Source organism: Lemur catta, chromosome 11 (genome assembly GCF_020740605.2).
Source record: "Lemur catta isolate mLemCat1 chromosome 11, mLemCat1.pri, whole genome shotgun sequence".
NCBI classification, from domain to species: domain Eukaryota; kingdom Metazoa; phylum Chordata; class Mammalia; order Primates; family Lemuridae; genus Lemur; species Lemur catta.
The window spans coordinates 75698604-75712707 of record NC_059138.1 but is presented as its reverse complement, the minus strand read 5'-3'; the positions used below and the strand labels follow the sequence as shown (position 1 = coordinate 75712707).

The 14104-nt window shown below is 49.0% G+C and overlaps 1 protein-coding gene across 1 annotated transcript in view; it reads right to left on the bottom strand.

The window, feature by feature from the left end:
* Positions 1-14104, bottom strand: part of WIPF3 (WAS/WASL interacting protein family member 3) — a 91391-nt gene that overhangs the window by 5269 nt on the left and 72018 nt on the right. The window contains exons 6-8 of the mRNA XM_045564156.1: positions 11437-12186; positions 10106-10255; positions 9033-9134 (exon numbers count right to left, since the gene is read on the bottom strand). Coding sequence (XP_045420112.1) covers positions 9033-9134; positions 10106-10255; positions 11437-12186 — 1002 coding nt within the window. The remainder of the gene's footprint in view (positions 1-9032; positions 9135-10105; positions 10256-11436; positions 12187-14104) is intronic.

Below are 14104 nucleotides of genomic sequence, written 5' to 3'. Positions count from 1 at the left end.
TAAGTCATCATAAACATCTTTTAAGGTACATGTTTTTAAACAAACTATCATGTAGAAGGGTCTCTGAAACTTTTAAAACATTAATCAAATGGGCACTGTTATTTTCATTGAAACATTTTTAAAATTAATGAGTGTACTTGTTCTAGAATAAATATATTTTGGACCAAAAGATACAGGCAGTGCCAGATTTTTAGCCAGTTTATTAACTGAGTAAAAAGACATTGATATGCAGCCCTGATCTAATTTTATGAGAGGATAGCCTTGGAAATGACTGTTCTTAGATTTAAGAAACTCCTGTCTTCTACAGAAAAACCTTCTATGCCAGGGTTTTGCAACCTTGGCTTTATTAACATTGTGGGCTGAATAATTCTTCATTTGGGGGCTGTCCTGTGTGTTGCAGAATGTTTAATAGCATCCCTAGTCTCTACCCTCTAGATGCCGGTAGCATGTCCATGCCCACTTGTAACAATCAAAAAATAACTCCAGACATTGCCAGATGTCTCCTGGGGGGCAAAATCATCCCTGTTTGGGAACCACTGGGCAATAAAACAAGCTTCACCACAGGTACGCAGTTCCCGCCAGTTTTCATAAATACGATGGGAACAACAGCAGAGAGGTTAAAGGAGAATCAGTTTCTTCATAAAACAGAAAGGCAAACTCTGTGTATTATTATATTTATATATATAAAAAATTCACTGCCACTTGAAATGAGTCGCCGGGACTTAGTCAGGGTTATTTTAGAGTACTTTAAATCCAAATATCTCCTTAGAGGGATTTTCCCTTATGAGATGCCACTAGAAACTCTTAGAACTTAAGAAGTAGAGCCATTCCGCTGAAGCAGCCCTTCACACACAGGCTGCTTTCCCACAGAAGGGCGTTCCACAGTCACTAAAGCAGTGGCTTCCAAATTCATGGCTCCGCAAATCCTAGTAAGAAATAGTGTTTACCTCTGTCCCCAATCTCAAGCACCTACCGCTCTTTCAGAGCAGACTGAGTGAACGTCGTTGCTGTGTCCTGCAAACAGATGGCCCCTCTTCCCTCCCGTTAAAATAGTTGTGGGTACAAAAGTGGTTGAAGGAGCCGCTTGGGACAGGGCAGCCTGCTATGAAAGGTTCTCTACACGGAGGGGCTTAAAGAAGAAAAGTGCTTGGGCTGAACGAGCAGAAGCCGGGGGGCCAAGCTGGCTTCCAACCTTATTTTTTGTCATTTGTAAATCAAGCAAGCCCTGCATCTGTTTTCCAGGCACAGAGAGATTTTCATGTCAGAAAACAATAATCCATTTTGTAGCCAAGCAACCAGAGGATGGATGCTGCAGGACTTGGAGAATGTCCCGAAAGGATTTATGAGCCCGGCTGGCCGAGGAAGCAGGGTCCCTGTGAGGGCCTGGGGAGGACGCCTACCCGCCCCGGGGTGTGGTTCCTGCGAGCCAGGAGGGGGGCTTTGGGAAAAGGTGGGCTCTTACGAGAGGCAGACCTAATGTCGGCTCTGGCCCGAAACAGCCTGTCCAAGCTGCAGTCCATCCTGGCATGACAGTGAAGAGGCCATGTGGCAGGAGCACTGGGCTGGGAGCACAGAGCCTGGCTCTGGCCCCTGCTTCGCCACAGCTGTGAACAGGGGCCGGTCGCTTTACTTCTGCTTTGGTTTCTTCAGCTGTGTATGAAGGAGCTGGGCTGGACGACCTCAAAGGGCCTTTGCTGTTCTTACACTGGAGACTTCCTATGATCTCTAAGTGAAGGATAGGACAGGTTTCATTGGAAATGATAATTCTAGTACCTGCCAGATCTACACCTTAGAAATTGCACGTCTAGCCTTTTCCCTCATTCCCCACTGTCGCTGTGGTAGTTGGTGCTGGCATTTGAGCCACCCACCATTCCTTCCTCACCCGTATCCCCTTTGTAGAGAACTGAGTCCACCTCACCCTGCAAATCCCAGGGCCTCATGCCCTCCCCACAGGTGCTCAGACCAGGGCTGGGGTAATTATTCCTCTCCCAATAACTTGTGATCCAAAAATTAGTTTGGATGATTATTAAAAGCAATACCCATTTATTATAAAAACTTAGACAAATGAGCAAAGAAGAAAATGAAAATCACCCAGCATTCAGCCACTGAGTGATAACCACTTTTAATATTTTGGTATACATATTTCTAGTCTCTTCTATTTTATCAAATTCTCCTTTTCTACATAGACATACAAATTAATGTTTAAAAAAATTTAAATTTTATTTTATGTACTTTTTTGTATACTTTTTTGATATTGCTTTTACTTAACAAGTTAGTGTAAACATTTCCCCATGTCACTAAATATTTGACAGCACTGTTTTAATGGTCAACATAGTATTCCATCAGGTGGCTCTGCCTTCATTTATTTAACACCATTGTTGGAGTTTGTGCTATTTCCAAATTTTTCACTGTATAAATGGCTTAGCAATGCATGTATGAGGGAAGATTTTTATTTATTAATTCAACAAGCATTTATGGAGTGTCTGCATGCCTTGCTCCATTCCGGGAGCTGGAGATTAGCCAGTGAATGAAAACGCAAGCAGTCCCTGACATTTAGGGCCTTCCACTGTACTGGGGAGACAGACATGGGCCAGGAAAATAAAGTTAAGAGGTGATAAATGCTTTGAAGACAATTAGAAAACAGTGTGAAGAGAATAAAAGGTGATAGGGCAGAAAAAACTTCTATTTTATGAAGGGTGGTCAGGGAAGACTCTCTGGTAAGGTACTGCTCCAGACTGAATTGTGTCCCCCCCAAAGTTGGATGTTGGAGGGTTAGTGCTCACTGTGAGAGTATTTGGAAATATGGATTTTAGGGGATAATTAGGTTTCGATGAGGTCATCAGGATGGGGCCCTCATGATGAGATTAGTGCCCTAATAAACCGTGACACCAGAGAGCTTATTTTCTCTCTCTTCACCCTGTGAGCACACAGTGAGAAGGTGGCCAAGAAATGAGCCCTCCCAGAAACAGAACTGGCTGGCACCTTGGTCTTGGACTTCCCAGCCTCCAGAACCATGAGAAACTAAATTTCTATTCAGGCTATGGCACTTTGTTATGGCAGCTTGAGCTGACTAAGACAGGTACCATCTGATCAAAGATCCAGAGGAAGTGGGGGGTGAGTCACGTGGATATCTGGGGAAAGTGTCTCCTACAGAAGAAACCGCAAATGCAAAGAGCCCAGAGGCAGGAGTGTGCTTGGAATGTTCTAGAATTTGCATGTGTTGTTGGAGCCAAATGAGGTGAGAGGAGAGCAGTGGAAGAAGATGGGCATAGTTCATGTAGGTCTTGAGTCGTGATGGAAATTTCCGGTTGACTTGGAGCAAGAAGGGTTTCGAGCAGAGGGTAGCATGGCTGGGCCGGGTTGTAGACAAGCCACTCGGGCTGCAGTGTGAAGCAGGGGAGCCTGTTAGCAGGTTCTGGTGGCAATTTGAGTGGGAAATCCACAGTGGCTTAGGCCAGGGTGGGAGTGGCAGCAAGGTGAAAGAGATCAGATTCTGGATGTATTTCAAAGAGAGATACCCCAGAGCTTACCGGTAAATTGGATTTGGGAGAAGAGAGAAGTCAAAGACGACTCTGAAGTTTTTGGTGTAACAAAAAGAAACAGAGGAGCAGTCTGCTGGAAACGCTAAGTGAAGCAGTGCTTCAGAAGGAGGAGGTGACGCGCTGCCCACTGGACTTGGCAGCACAGAGGAGCATTGGTGGCCTTGGTGAGAGCTCTTGCCATGGCTCGGAGAGGGGAAGGCCTGGCAGGGCCAAGCTCTGGAGAGAACAGGATGAGAGGAAGCAGAGACAGCACTGGCTAAAAGAGGAGCAGAGAAATGGCTCAGGGACCAGAGCAGGTCGAGGGAGGTAGTTTATACATGACAGCACTGTCACAGGTTCAGAGAAACTAAGGAGTGTCCTGGGAAGACAGCAGTCGTGGTGAAAGAGTGGGTGTTGGGACACAGCTTGCGAAGGGTGTGGTCAGTGCTCTTACCAGGCTCGCAGGGGCAGAGGTTCTTACCCCCCAACTGCCCTCCGCAAAGGTGGAAATAAATCCTCTCCTGCTGGCAGTATGTTCTGTCTACAGTTTCTCTCAGTCTTGGGACATATAATCCTTTGACTTTTATGACACGCACTACCCAATACTGTTAAAGTTATTGCAGTGCCTGGTGGAGAAGTTTCACTACTAATGGAAATAATGGCAGCTAGTTTTACTGTAAGTGCAAAGTAACTATTTTAAAGCAGGACTTAGATCACCATTTGATACCACCACACACGTGCAAGAATGGCTACTATAAAATAAAAATAAGATAAGATAAAATAAAAAATAACAAATGTTGGAGAGGATGTGGAAAAACTGAAACCCTTGTACACTGTTAGCAGAAATGTAAAAAGTGCAGCAGCTATGGAAAACAGTATGGAGTTTCCTCAAAAAAATTAAAATAGAATTACCATATGATCCAGCAAGTCTATTTCTGAGTATTGGAAACAAGGACTTGAATGGCTATTTGTACATCCAAGTTCATAGCTGCATTGCTCACAATAGTTAAGAGGTGGAAGCAGCCCAAGTGTTCATCAGTGCATTAATGGGTAACAAAATGTGGTATATCCATAGAATGGAACATTATTCAGCCTTAAAAAGGAAAGAAATTCTGATACATGCTACAACATGGATGAACCTTGAGACATAAGCTAAGTAAAATAAGCCAGTCTCAAAAAAGACAAATACTGTACAATTCCACTCATATGAGGTGCCTAGAGTAGTCAGATTCATAGAGACAGAAAGCAGAAGGGTGTTGCCAGGGGCTGGGGGAAGAGGGCAGTGGGAAGTTCTTTAGGACCTGGGATGTAAACACAATCATGTTTGAATTTGGCCATTTCCCACTGAACTGGCTGTGATGGAGATGGTTTTGCTGGGAACACCAGAATGAAATCACTTGCTTGGGTATCTGTCTCCCCAGCTTCCTCCACCATGATGTGAATTTTTCTTTCTTTCTTTCTTTTTTTTTTTGAGACAGAGTCTCGCTCTGTTGCCAGGGCTATAGTGAGTGCCATGGCGTCAGCCTAGCTCACAGCAACCTCAGACTCCTGGGCTCAAGCAATCCTCCTGCCTCAGCCTCCTGAGTAGCTGGAACTACAGGCATGCGCCACGATGCCCAGCTAATTTTTTCTATTTTTAGTAGAGACGGGGTCTTGCTCTTGCCCAGACTGGTCTAGAACTCCTGAGTTCAAGTGATCTTCCTGCCTCAGCCTCCCAAGTAGCTGGGACTACAGGCATGCGCCACGATGCCCAGCTAATTTTTTCTATTTTTAGTAGAGACGGGGTCTTGCTCTTGCTCAGACTGATCTAGAACTCCTGAGTTCAAGCGATCCTCCCACCTTGGCCTCCCAGAGTGCTAGGATTACAGGCATCCTCCAATGTGAATTTCTCGAGGGCATGTGAGGAATTGTTTATCTAAATCTCTCTAGTGGGTAAGGGCCTCAAAGTGTGCTTGTTAATAAGATGCTGACTTCACTCTTTCTACAATCATTATGTTTATAAATATGTGTGACCTATGCATTTTCCCCAAAGATTCCTTCTTATAGGGTTTCTTTTCAGCTTCTTTTTATTGTGGTAAATACACATGACATAAAATTGACCATTAGTGACATTTACTACATCCAGAATGTTATGTAAACATCACTTCTCTCTAGATCCAAAACATCCATCACTCCAAAGGGAATCTTGTACCCATCAGCAGCCACTCACTATTCCCTCCTCCCCCTCCTCCCCAGAAACCACTATTCTACTTTGTCTCTATGGATTTGCCTATTTTGGACACTTCACATAAATGGAATCTACAGTATGTGGCCTTTTGTGTCTGGCTTCTTCCACTTAATGTTGTCAAGCTTCATCCACATCATCGCACGTCTTAGTACTGCATTCCTTTCTGTTGTGCAGTCACGTTCCATCGTAGGGCTCTCTCCCGTTTTGTTTATCCACTCCCCAGGTTTCCACCTTCTGGCTGTTGTGAATAGTGCTGCTGTGAACACCTGTGAGAAAGTTTCTGTTTGAACACTAGTTTTCAACTAGTGCTTCAGGAGTGGAGTTGATGGGTCATATGGTAATTCTGTGTTGAATTTACTGAGGAATGTAATGCATTTAAAAAACATTTTTAAAAACTAGGCAAAATCATCCTATCGATGAAAGCAAATAGCTAGGACCTGCAGAGTGGAGACAGTGATGATGGCTAGTGGAAGAGCTAGGCAGTAGGGTATTTGCGTGCTCTGCGTGTGTGTGTGTGTGTGTGTGTGTGTGTGTGTGTGTGTGTGTGTGTGTGTCAGAAGGAGAGAGCACTGCCACAGACCACGAGAACACACATCTGCCGGAACCGACACTGTCTCCAGACAGAGACAAACTCTAACCTTGGGGAACCAGGTCGATAGTGAGCCAAGAGGAAAACTGCTAAGGAGACATGCAATCAGATAGGCAGAACCCACATCGGCCCCACACTCGTATAAGGAACAAGGTTCTGCACTAGGGCTCACAGGGATGGCAGGAACATGCTCATTGAATTTTTCTAGGAGGCTGCTGAAGTATTTCATGTCCACTGATACCACATCAACCTAAAACAGCATCTTAATTTTGAAATTGCAATTGCCCTTTTTAGTCTGTAGGATGTCAGTTCATTTAATAGGTTATGATTATTATTTTTTTACTGTTTCTTCCTAAACATCAGGAGATTATCTTTGGCAAGCTATGTGGGGTGGTGGGGTGGTGGGGTCTAGCTTTTCTTCTGTTCTCAGGGATGACTGGCACCAGAGGCTCAAAATGCAGCAAACTGTAGATTAGAATCTACTGAATCTGAAGGTTAAAGGACCCCATGGCACATTACTGAGAAAGGTTGAATAGCAGAAAGAGATTTTTGAGAATCTGTTTTTCCCTCTTTGTAAACTCTCTGCATTAAGGACAAATGATAGGGTATGTCAAGCACCTAGAACAGTGCTGGGCACACACAAGGGCATCCACAACAGTCTCCATTATGGAACTGGCATTTCACGTTTTCACTGACAGTTCTTCCCCTGCGTACAGGTTCAAGCTCCAATGTCTCAGAAGGGACAGAGCGTCCTTCACGTTAGGAGGCACACTCATGTCCTTGTCCCCGTGTTTTCGTGTGTAGGCACCTCCCCAGGGAGGTGTTCCCTACTCTGCAGGAACCGGCCACGTGCAGCCTGGGTCCTGCTGGGCCGGTGCCGCCACCCAGCTGCCTGTGATGGAGGGGCCCTCCGCTCTCCCTGCCACGTGGGAAGTCCTGTGAGGCAGGCTCTGTGACTGCAGCAGAGGCCAGCCTCTGTTTCCTCACGCGTCACCCTGTCTGGGGGAGTGAGTGAGCCTAATTCTGGGGTGTAATAATAGGAAATCTGCTCTTGCTGAACCCCTCAGTCTGATTCCTGTGACTATTTCACCAGATGGGAAAAGGGGTGTTTTATATTAACATCCTCCCCAAACCTAAAGCCTCTGGCAGACTCTTACCCAGCCAGGCACCTTGTGCTCTGAGGCACCACGTGGGACTATCGTACTGTGTCCTGGGTTCGTCCTGTCCTCAGCCCTCATGCCTTCCCACCAACAGCACGGTGGGCCCCTGTCCCCCACCCCACGCCCACCGCAGTGCCCTCAGCACTCTCAGTGCTCATTGATTAAGACACTCGCATCGCATCACAGCTCATTGCCCTCACGTCCCTCTCAGGAGTGTGTGCGGGGGGTGCCTGGTATAGGGGACCCTGTTTTTCACACTTTGCAGCCTCTGGTGCTCACAGGGCACCCACTGCGTGACAGGCAGTTCATGCATGTTTGTTGAACTGAGTGGGAGTGAGAGACAGACACAGCACCTGTCGTCTTTCAGTGTTGTGTCTTCACAGGCTATTTAAGCCCTAAGTGGCCGGATCTCCCTCCCTCCTCCTGTGTACTGCTCCCCTCTGTCTCCTTCTCAATCCAGAGCAGTGGCAGTCACATATCACTAACAGAGCACACAAGGTCGCTTCTCTCTAAATGTGCAGTCTCGCAGGCCAGCAGAGAAAGGCTGGCCCAGGCTGACCCGGGAGGACCCTACCTGAGCAGAGAGCAGGCTTCGTTCCCTCTGCTCTGCAGGAAGCTGAGTCCGGCAGAAGGGACTTCACCAAGGTCCCTCTGAAAGGAGAAGGTCAAAGAGCATGCTTCCTGATTCCTGGTCTTGGGCTAACCCTGGACATTGATGACTTTCTACTCAGGTCCACAGATGTCTGGGATGGGGGGCCATAGTTAGGCTGTGAAGTGGGAACACATCTGACCCTCACCCCATATTGTTGACTCTGTCTCCTTTTTACTGGCTCCTGCCCAAGTGGGCTGGCCCAGAAGCGGACGGGAACCAGCTCCTGTTAACTCCGGGCCTGCCACTTCTCCCACCCCGAAGGCTGAACAGGTAAGCCAGGTAAGGCCTCTCCTGGAGCCTGATCACACCATGAGATCAGGAGGCGGCAGCCCTCCCTGGGCTCTGATTCCTAGCCATGGCTGTCCACTGGAATCACCTGGCAGCTTTCAGAAACACTGACATCTGCCTCCCACCCTAGCCTGGGCTTCAGGCTTTTTAAAAGCTGCCTAGGTCGTTCTAGTGTGTAGCCAAGGTTGAGAACCATTGATCTAAGGACATTCTCCATTTTGTGGTTTGTAAATATTCTCGATTGGGGAGTTTCAGGTTCTTCCCCAGCTATTAATACAGAGCTCCTGTATCTCCTTTCGCTGTTGTTTGGGGGTGTTTAGTTCCCTTGTCAAAAGCCCCAGAGAGGAGAAGCATGAATGGTAAATTTAGGCATCCAAATCTGATGCCGAACAGTTAACCTTTGTGTTCTGTGAAAAACCTCTAAATGAACCCTTAGGTATCAGGGCAAATAAATGCTCTGAAACTTCCAGAAGTATGCACAGCACTACATCCTTGTAGTAGCACAACCAAACAAAGGCATCATCCTTTAGACAGTCTGTGACCAGTCCATGCACACGGAGCACCCAATCTGGGGTCTTATCAAGGTGGTACTTACTTCTGGGGATCTTGCTGGGGTAAATCTTCTGGCATGGTTTATACTCATCCGGAGGGGGGAAGTCTTCCACAGAATGGAACGTGAATTTGGACTCAAAGTCATCTGCACACACAGGAAACGGTAAGGTTTACTCAGGTTACTGTGATGACCCTGGAGCACACAGGTTACTCTGACTGAATACACTGAGTTCTGTTTGCCTGCCCAGAGCATGGAGTTTCACGGCAGACATCCCTGAAGACATCCATCCTCCTCTCATTTTACTGGTTGGCTGAGACCAGGGGAAGCAGGAAAGGGGAATCCACAGTCGCTCCCCATCACCCAAACCAATGCACCCCAACAGCACCATAAGGAAGCTGCCACATGGGCAGAAGTGGCACAGGCCTCTCCAGGGTACAGAGTCAAAGGTAGGGACCCTGGTATGAACAAGGGACCAGCAAAGTCCCAGCAGCCTGGAGCACCTGAAGAGGTGGGCATGGTCCTCAGCTTGGCTGGCGGGAGGAGCACTGCCCGTGTCCCGTGTGGGCCCCAGGCTCCCCGAACGAAATGGCTTCTGCCCTGAGCCCCTGCTGGCAGAAGGGGAGGGGTCTTGTGGCCCTTTCATAGGCTGAGTCCCTGCTTTGTGATCTGGGCCTTGTGTCTGACACTAGCCCAGCACACGAAAGGGATCCAAAGATTCTGTGGCCTCACATCTGACCCCAGGTGACCTTCCCTCCTACCTCCATATTTTTGCTCTAATGGTGCCCAGCCTGGTGAGCCTTCCACCTATTCCTTACCCTTATCCAAGTCACTCTAGTCTTTCAGGCTTATGCACTGATTTCTCCATGAAGACAGAAAGACAGACAGACCCACACAGAGCTTAAATGCTGGTTTTCTTCTTTTTCTCTAATCTGAATCAGGAGGCTAGAAAGTGGGCCCTGGAACTACCCAAGAAGCCTTGAGAGAAACCCTGTGTAACAGAGGCTGTGGGCTGTTCGGCGCTAGAGTGAGAAGCAGGCACCCTGGCATGACAGCGCCGCTGCCGGCGGACTCTCCGCAGAGCCCAGGGGAAAGCACATGCGCACTGCCGCACTCACCGAGGATGTGCAGGCTTCCGTTTCGTAGCTGACCTCCGGGCTGCGGTGTCGGGGTCCAGGCTGGGGCCTGCTGGCTCTTGCTCGAAAGCTCCGTGGTGGGCGATCTCGCAGGGGGTGCGGGGGGTGGATTCAGCTTTCCCCCGCTGGTCCCTTACAGAGAAGATGATGGTGCACTCAGATACAGGATTGGGGACGGTTGATGCTATAACCTTATGTGAGAGGGTAAGGATTTGAATTTTGGAATGTATTATGATACCGTGAGTAAAATGGCAAAGTTTGGAGCCAATCTGCTTGACACTGAATTGCAGTTCTCTCACTGGGACACATAACATAGCCTTTTTGTGCCTCAGTTCTCTCATCTGTAAAATGAGAGTAATAATAGTACACACACCTCCTAGGGTTATTGAGAGGTCAAATGAGTTGATTGAAGTCGAGCAGCATGTAGTAAGTACTCAATAAATATCAGTGGACATGGGGGAATGTGCGTGATGTGGGGGTGTGTGTGGACGTGGGGGTGTGTGTGGACATGAGGGTGTGCTTTCCATTCACAAGGGCAGGCAAGGTGAATGAAGCCTCACTGCTCCAGGAACCCGGGAAATCAGTCATGGGAACGTACACTCAATTCCAAATTGTGCTGGAGATGTGCGGGAATTATTTTTAATATTTAATATCAAAATACAGGACCTCAGTTTTCTTGAGTCTATGGAGAAGCCGTGAAAACGCAAACCCAGTCTACTGAGGGCTGGTGGGGACTCAGGCTGGGAGCCAGACTGGAGGAACTCAGGTGAGATGAAACAGGAGACCTGGTTCTGGAAACAAACCACACCCACACCCTCCCTCCACCCTGGGGAGTAGATTGGGAGTTGGAGGATGACAGTAAGAATAATAACCCCTCTAGAGCCCACTGCTGCCAGGCCTGGTTCCCAGTGCCTTATTCGAAAGAACTCAATCCTACAACAGCCCCAGGAGGTAGGAACTATTGCCCTCTATCCCCATTTTACAGACGAAGAGAAGGGAGCACAGAGAGGCTGAGTGGTTGCCTGGGGTCACACAGCTAGTGAAGGCAGGGGATCAAGGCCAGAATCCCTCGCTTACCGTCTGCATAATTTTGACTTGGGGCAAGTCTCCCGGCCTCCCTCACCCTTGGTTTCCATGTCTAAAATGAATACCTCCAACAATTAAGTCCTACAAAAGCACAAGGTTTTAATGTGCTCCACTAGGGGCACCGAATAGCTCTGGTCTAAAATAACGGTCCTAGGGTTTGGGACATCCCTTGTGCTCCCAAGTGGCTCACAGGAGCAGGCCCTTGCTTGTCCCTGAGCGCCGCTTACCTGGGCCCCGGCCGTGCCTCTTCTTCTGCAGGAAGGCCTGGGACCCCGGAGGGGCGGGCGGCGCGGGCAAGGTCTGCGCGCCGCCGGCCTTCTGCGGCTGGGCCTGGAAGCTGGGGGACTTGGGCGGCAGCGGGGGTGGGGCGTCACTGCTGTTGTTAGCGCCCGGCAAAGGCGGCGCGGGCACCGCGGCCCTCGGGGAGCACGAGGCGTAGAGGGGCGGCGGGGGCGGCGGGGCGGGCGGCTCCGGCAGGTCTTGGGCGGGGCTGGCGGGCTCCGCGTTGAGCCCGGGGTACCCGCAGGGTGGGAGGAGAGGGAGCGGGGGCGGGACGGGCGGGAGGTGCAAGGGGGCTAGCTGGGGCTTTGCCGCCTTGTCGCCGAGAACCGAGGCAGGCGGCAGCGGAGGTGGGGTTGGGGGAGGTGGCGGTGGAGGCGGCGGAGGCGCGCAGGGGACAGGGGGTGCAACCACCGGGGGGTTCCCTTTGGTCGGTGGGCCAGGCGGGGACACCAGCGGAGCTTTGGCGGGGGAGGACGGGGGCAGGGGTGGGGGTAAGGGTGGGGGAGGTGGGGGCAGGGTGGGAGGTGGTGGGGCGGGCACGTTGGGACGAGGAGGGATGGTCCTGGCAGCGCCATGCGTCTCGGAGGCATTGCCTAGCCTGGGAGATGCAGGGGGGTTAAGCGGACCGCCGATGGTTTTGGTGGGAAGTCTGGGAGAAGGCGCTCGGGAGCCAGGGCCCTGCCCTGTCTTGGTACCTGGAAGTGAAACAAATTCTGGGTTACTGGGCAAGAAAGGAAGGAGAACCCCCAAGCGTGTGGGCGGCACTCAGGACACGCATGCATGCCCTCAGTGTGCCTCTGCACATCCACTGAGAGGCCTCAGGTGTCAGGGCTGTCACACAGGAGGGCCTGCTGGACCAGCCCCAGGGAGCTGTCCTCCTCCAAGACAAGCCCAGGTGAGGCCACCAGCCTTCCTAGCCATGCCATCTCTGCTCTCATCTGCCCAGGGTTCTCCAGGTCTCCCAGCCCAGGGCACAGGACCGCCCCGATCTCCTTCGCTCTTCCTCATCTCAAGGCCACCCTCACACTCACTGTTACCTGCTAGGTCCATCAGCCTTATGCTCTAGTCTCCATCCTCAGGTCCAACCACAAGTCCTGGCTAGGGAGGTTTTCCTCACTCCCAGAATTTTGTGAACAAGGACTTTGTTTTTGTATTGAGAACAGAAAATTCATGATTCCCTGAATATATAAGGTAAGTCAGGAGGGAGGCACTTGCCCTTGACAATCCAGATCCAATGACCTTGAACCTCCCAGTTCCATGGCTTCTGGAAGTTCAAAACCCCCTTTCCCATGATATGGAGATACCTCAAAGAGCTACAAGTAGCACTACCATTTGATCCAGCAATCCCATTACTGGGCATCTACCCAAAGAAAAAAAAGATATTCTATAAAAAAGACATCTGCACTAGAATGTTTATAGCAGCACAATTCATAATTGCAAAGATGTGGAAACAACCCAAGTGGCCATCAATACATGAGTGGATTAATAAAATGTGGTATATGTGTACCATGGAGTTCTACTCAGCCACAAAAAACAATGGTGATATAGCACCCCTTGTATTATCCTGGATAGAGCTGGACCTATTCTACTAAGTGAAGTATCCCAAGAATGGAAAAACAAGCACCACATGTACTCACCATCAAATTGGTATTAACTTATCAACATTTAAGTGCATATATAGTAATAACATTCATCGGGTGTCGGGCAGATGGGAGGGGGTAGGAGGGGATGGGTATATACACACTTAATGCGTGCGGTGCCGTCTGGGGGATGGACATGCTTGAAGCTCTGATTTGGGGGGGCAAGGGCAATATATGTAACCTAAACATTTGTACCCCCATAATATGCTGAAATTAAAAAAAAAATACATATAAACTTGGAAAAAAAACGTATGCTTATTCCCAAGGGGCTGGCTATTTCCTGGTCTCCTGGCCTTCTCACCGTCTAGATCCTTCACTGCATTTGCCCCAACTTAATTCAATGCCTCTTTGAATTCAACAATAGCAACAAATTGCTCATGGTAAGCATATGTGTTTGGTGGGCTTCACAGAAGACTGAGGTGGAGGGAGTCCCTGGAAGGGGCTCTGCACTCTTTGCACAACTTTGTAACATATTGCTGGTTCTCACCCTTTTTTCCCTCTGCGTCTCTCTAAGAAGAAAAAAGTTCCTCTTCCTCTTTACTACATAGAAGTTCTGTAGTCATTGATTAAATATGTCCTTGGAGTATCACTGTGTACTCAGGAGGCATATTAAAATACTTCCTCCAAGTATGGCGCTCTTCCTAAGAGAAATTCTGGAGAGTACATTGTTCCCTATTTTAGCACCCCTATGTTTTATAATCCCCATGACAATATGTGGAAAACACTTGAAAAATGGGGGATTCTCACACCTACAACTTCCTGGGTGCTGCAGAATAGGAAATGCAGCAGTGCTCATTTCGGATCATAAATCCCAGCATCTATGGGGATTCTGAGCTTTTCAGAGCCTGCAGCTCCATGTGCTTACCCAAGCAGGTGCTAAGTCACCCGAAAGCACTTGATGTCAAAAGCCAGGCCAATCAAAGCAAGGCATGGCAGGAGTGACTGTGGGGGCTGACAAAGTAGGCAGGATCTC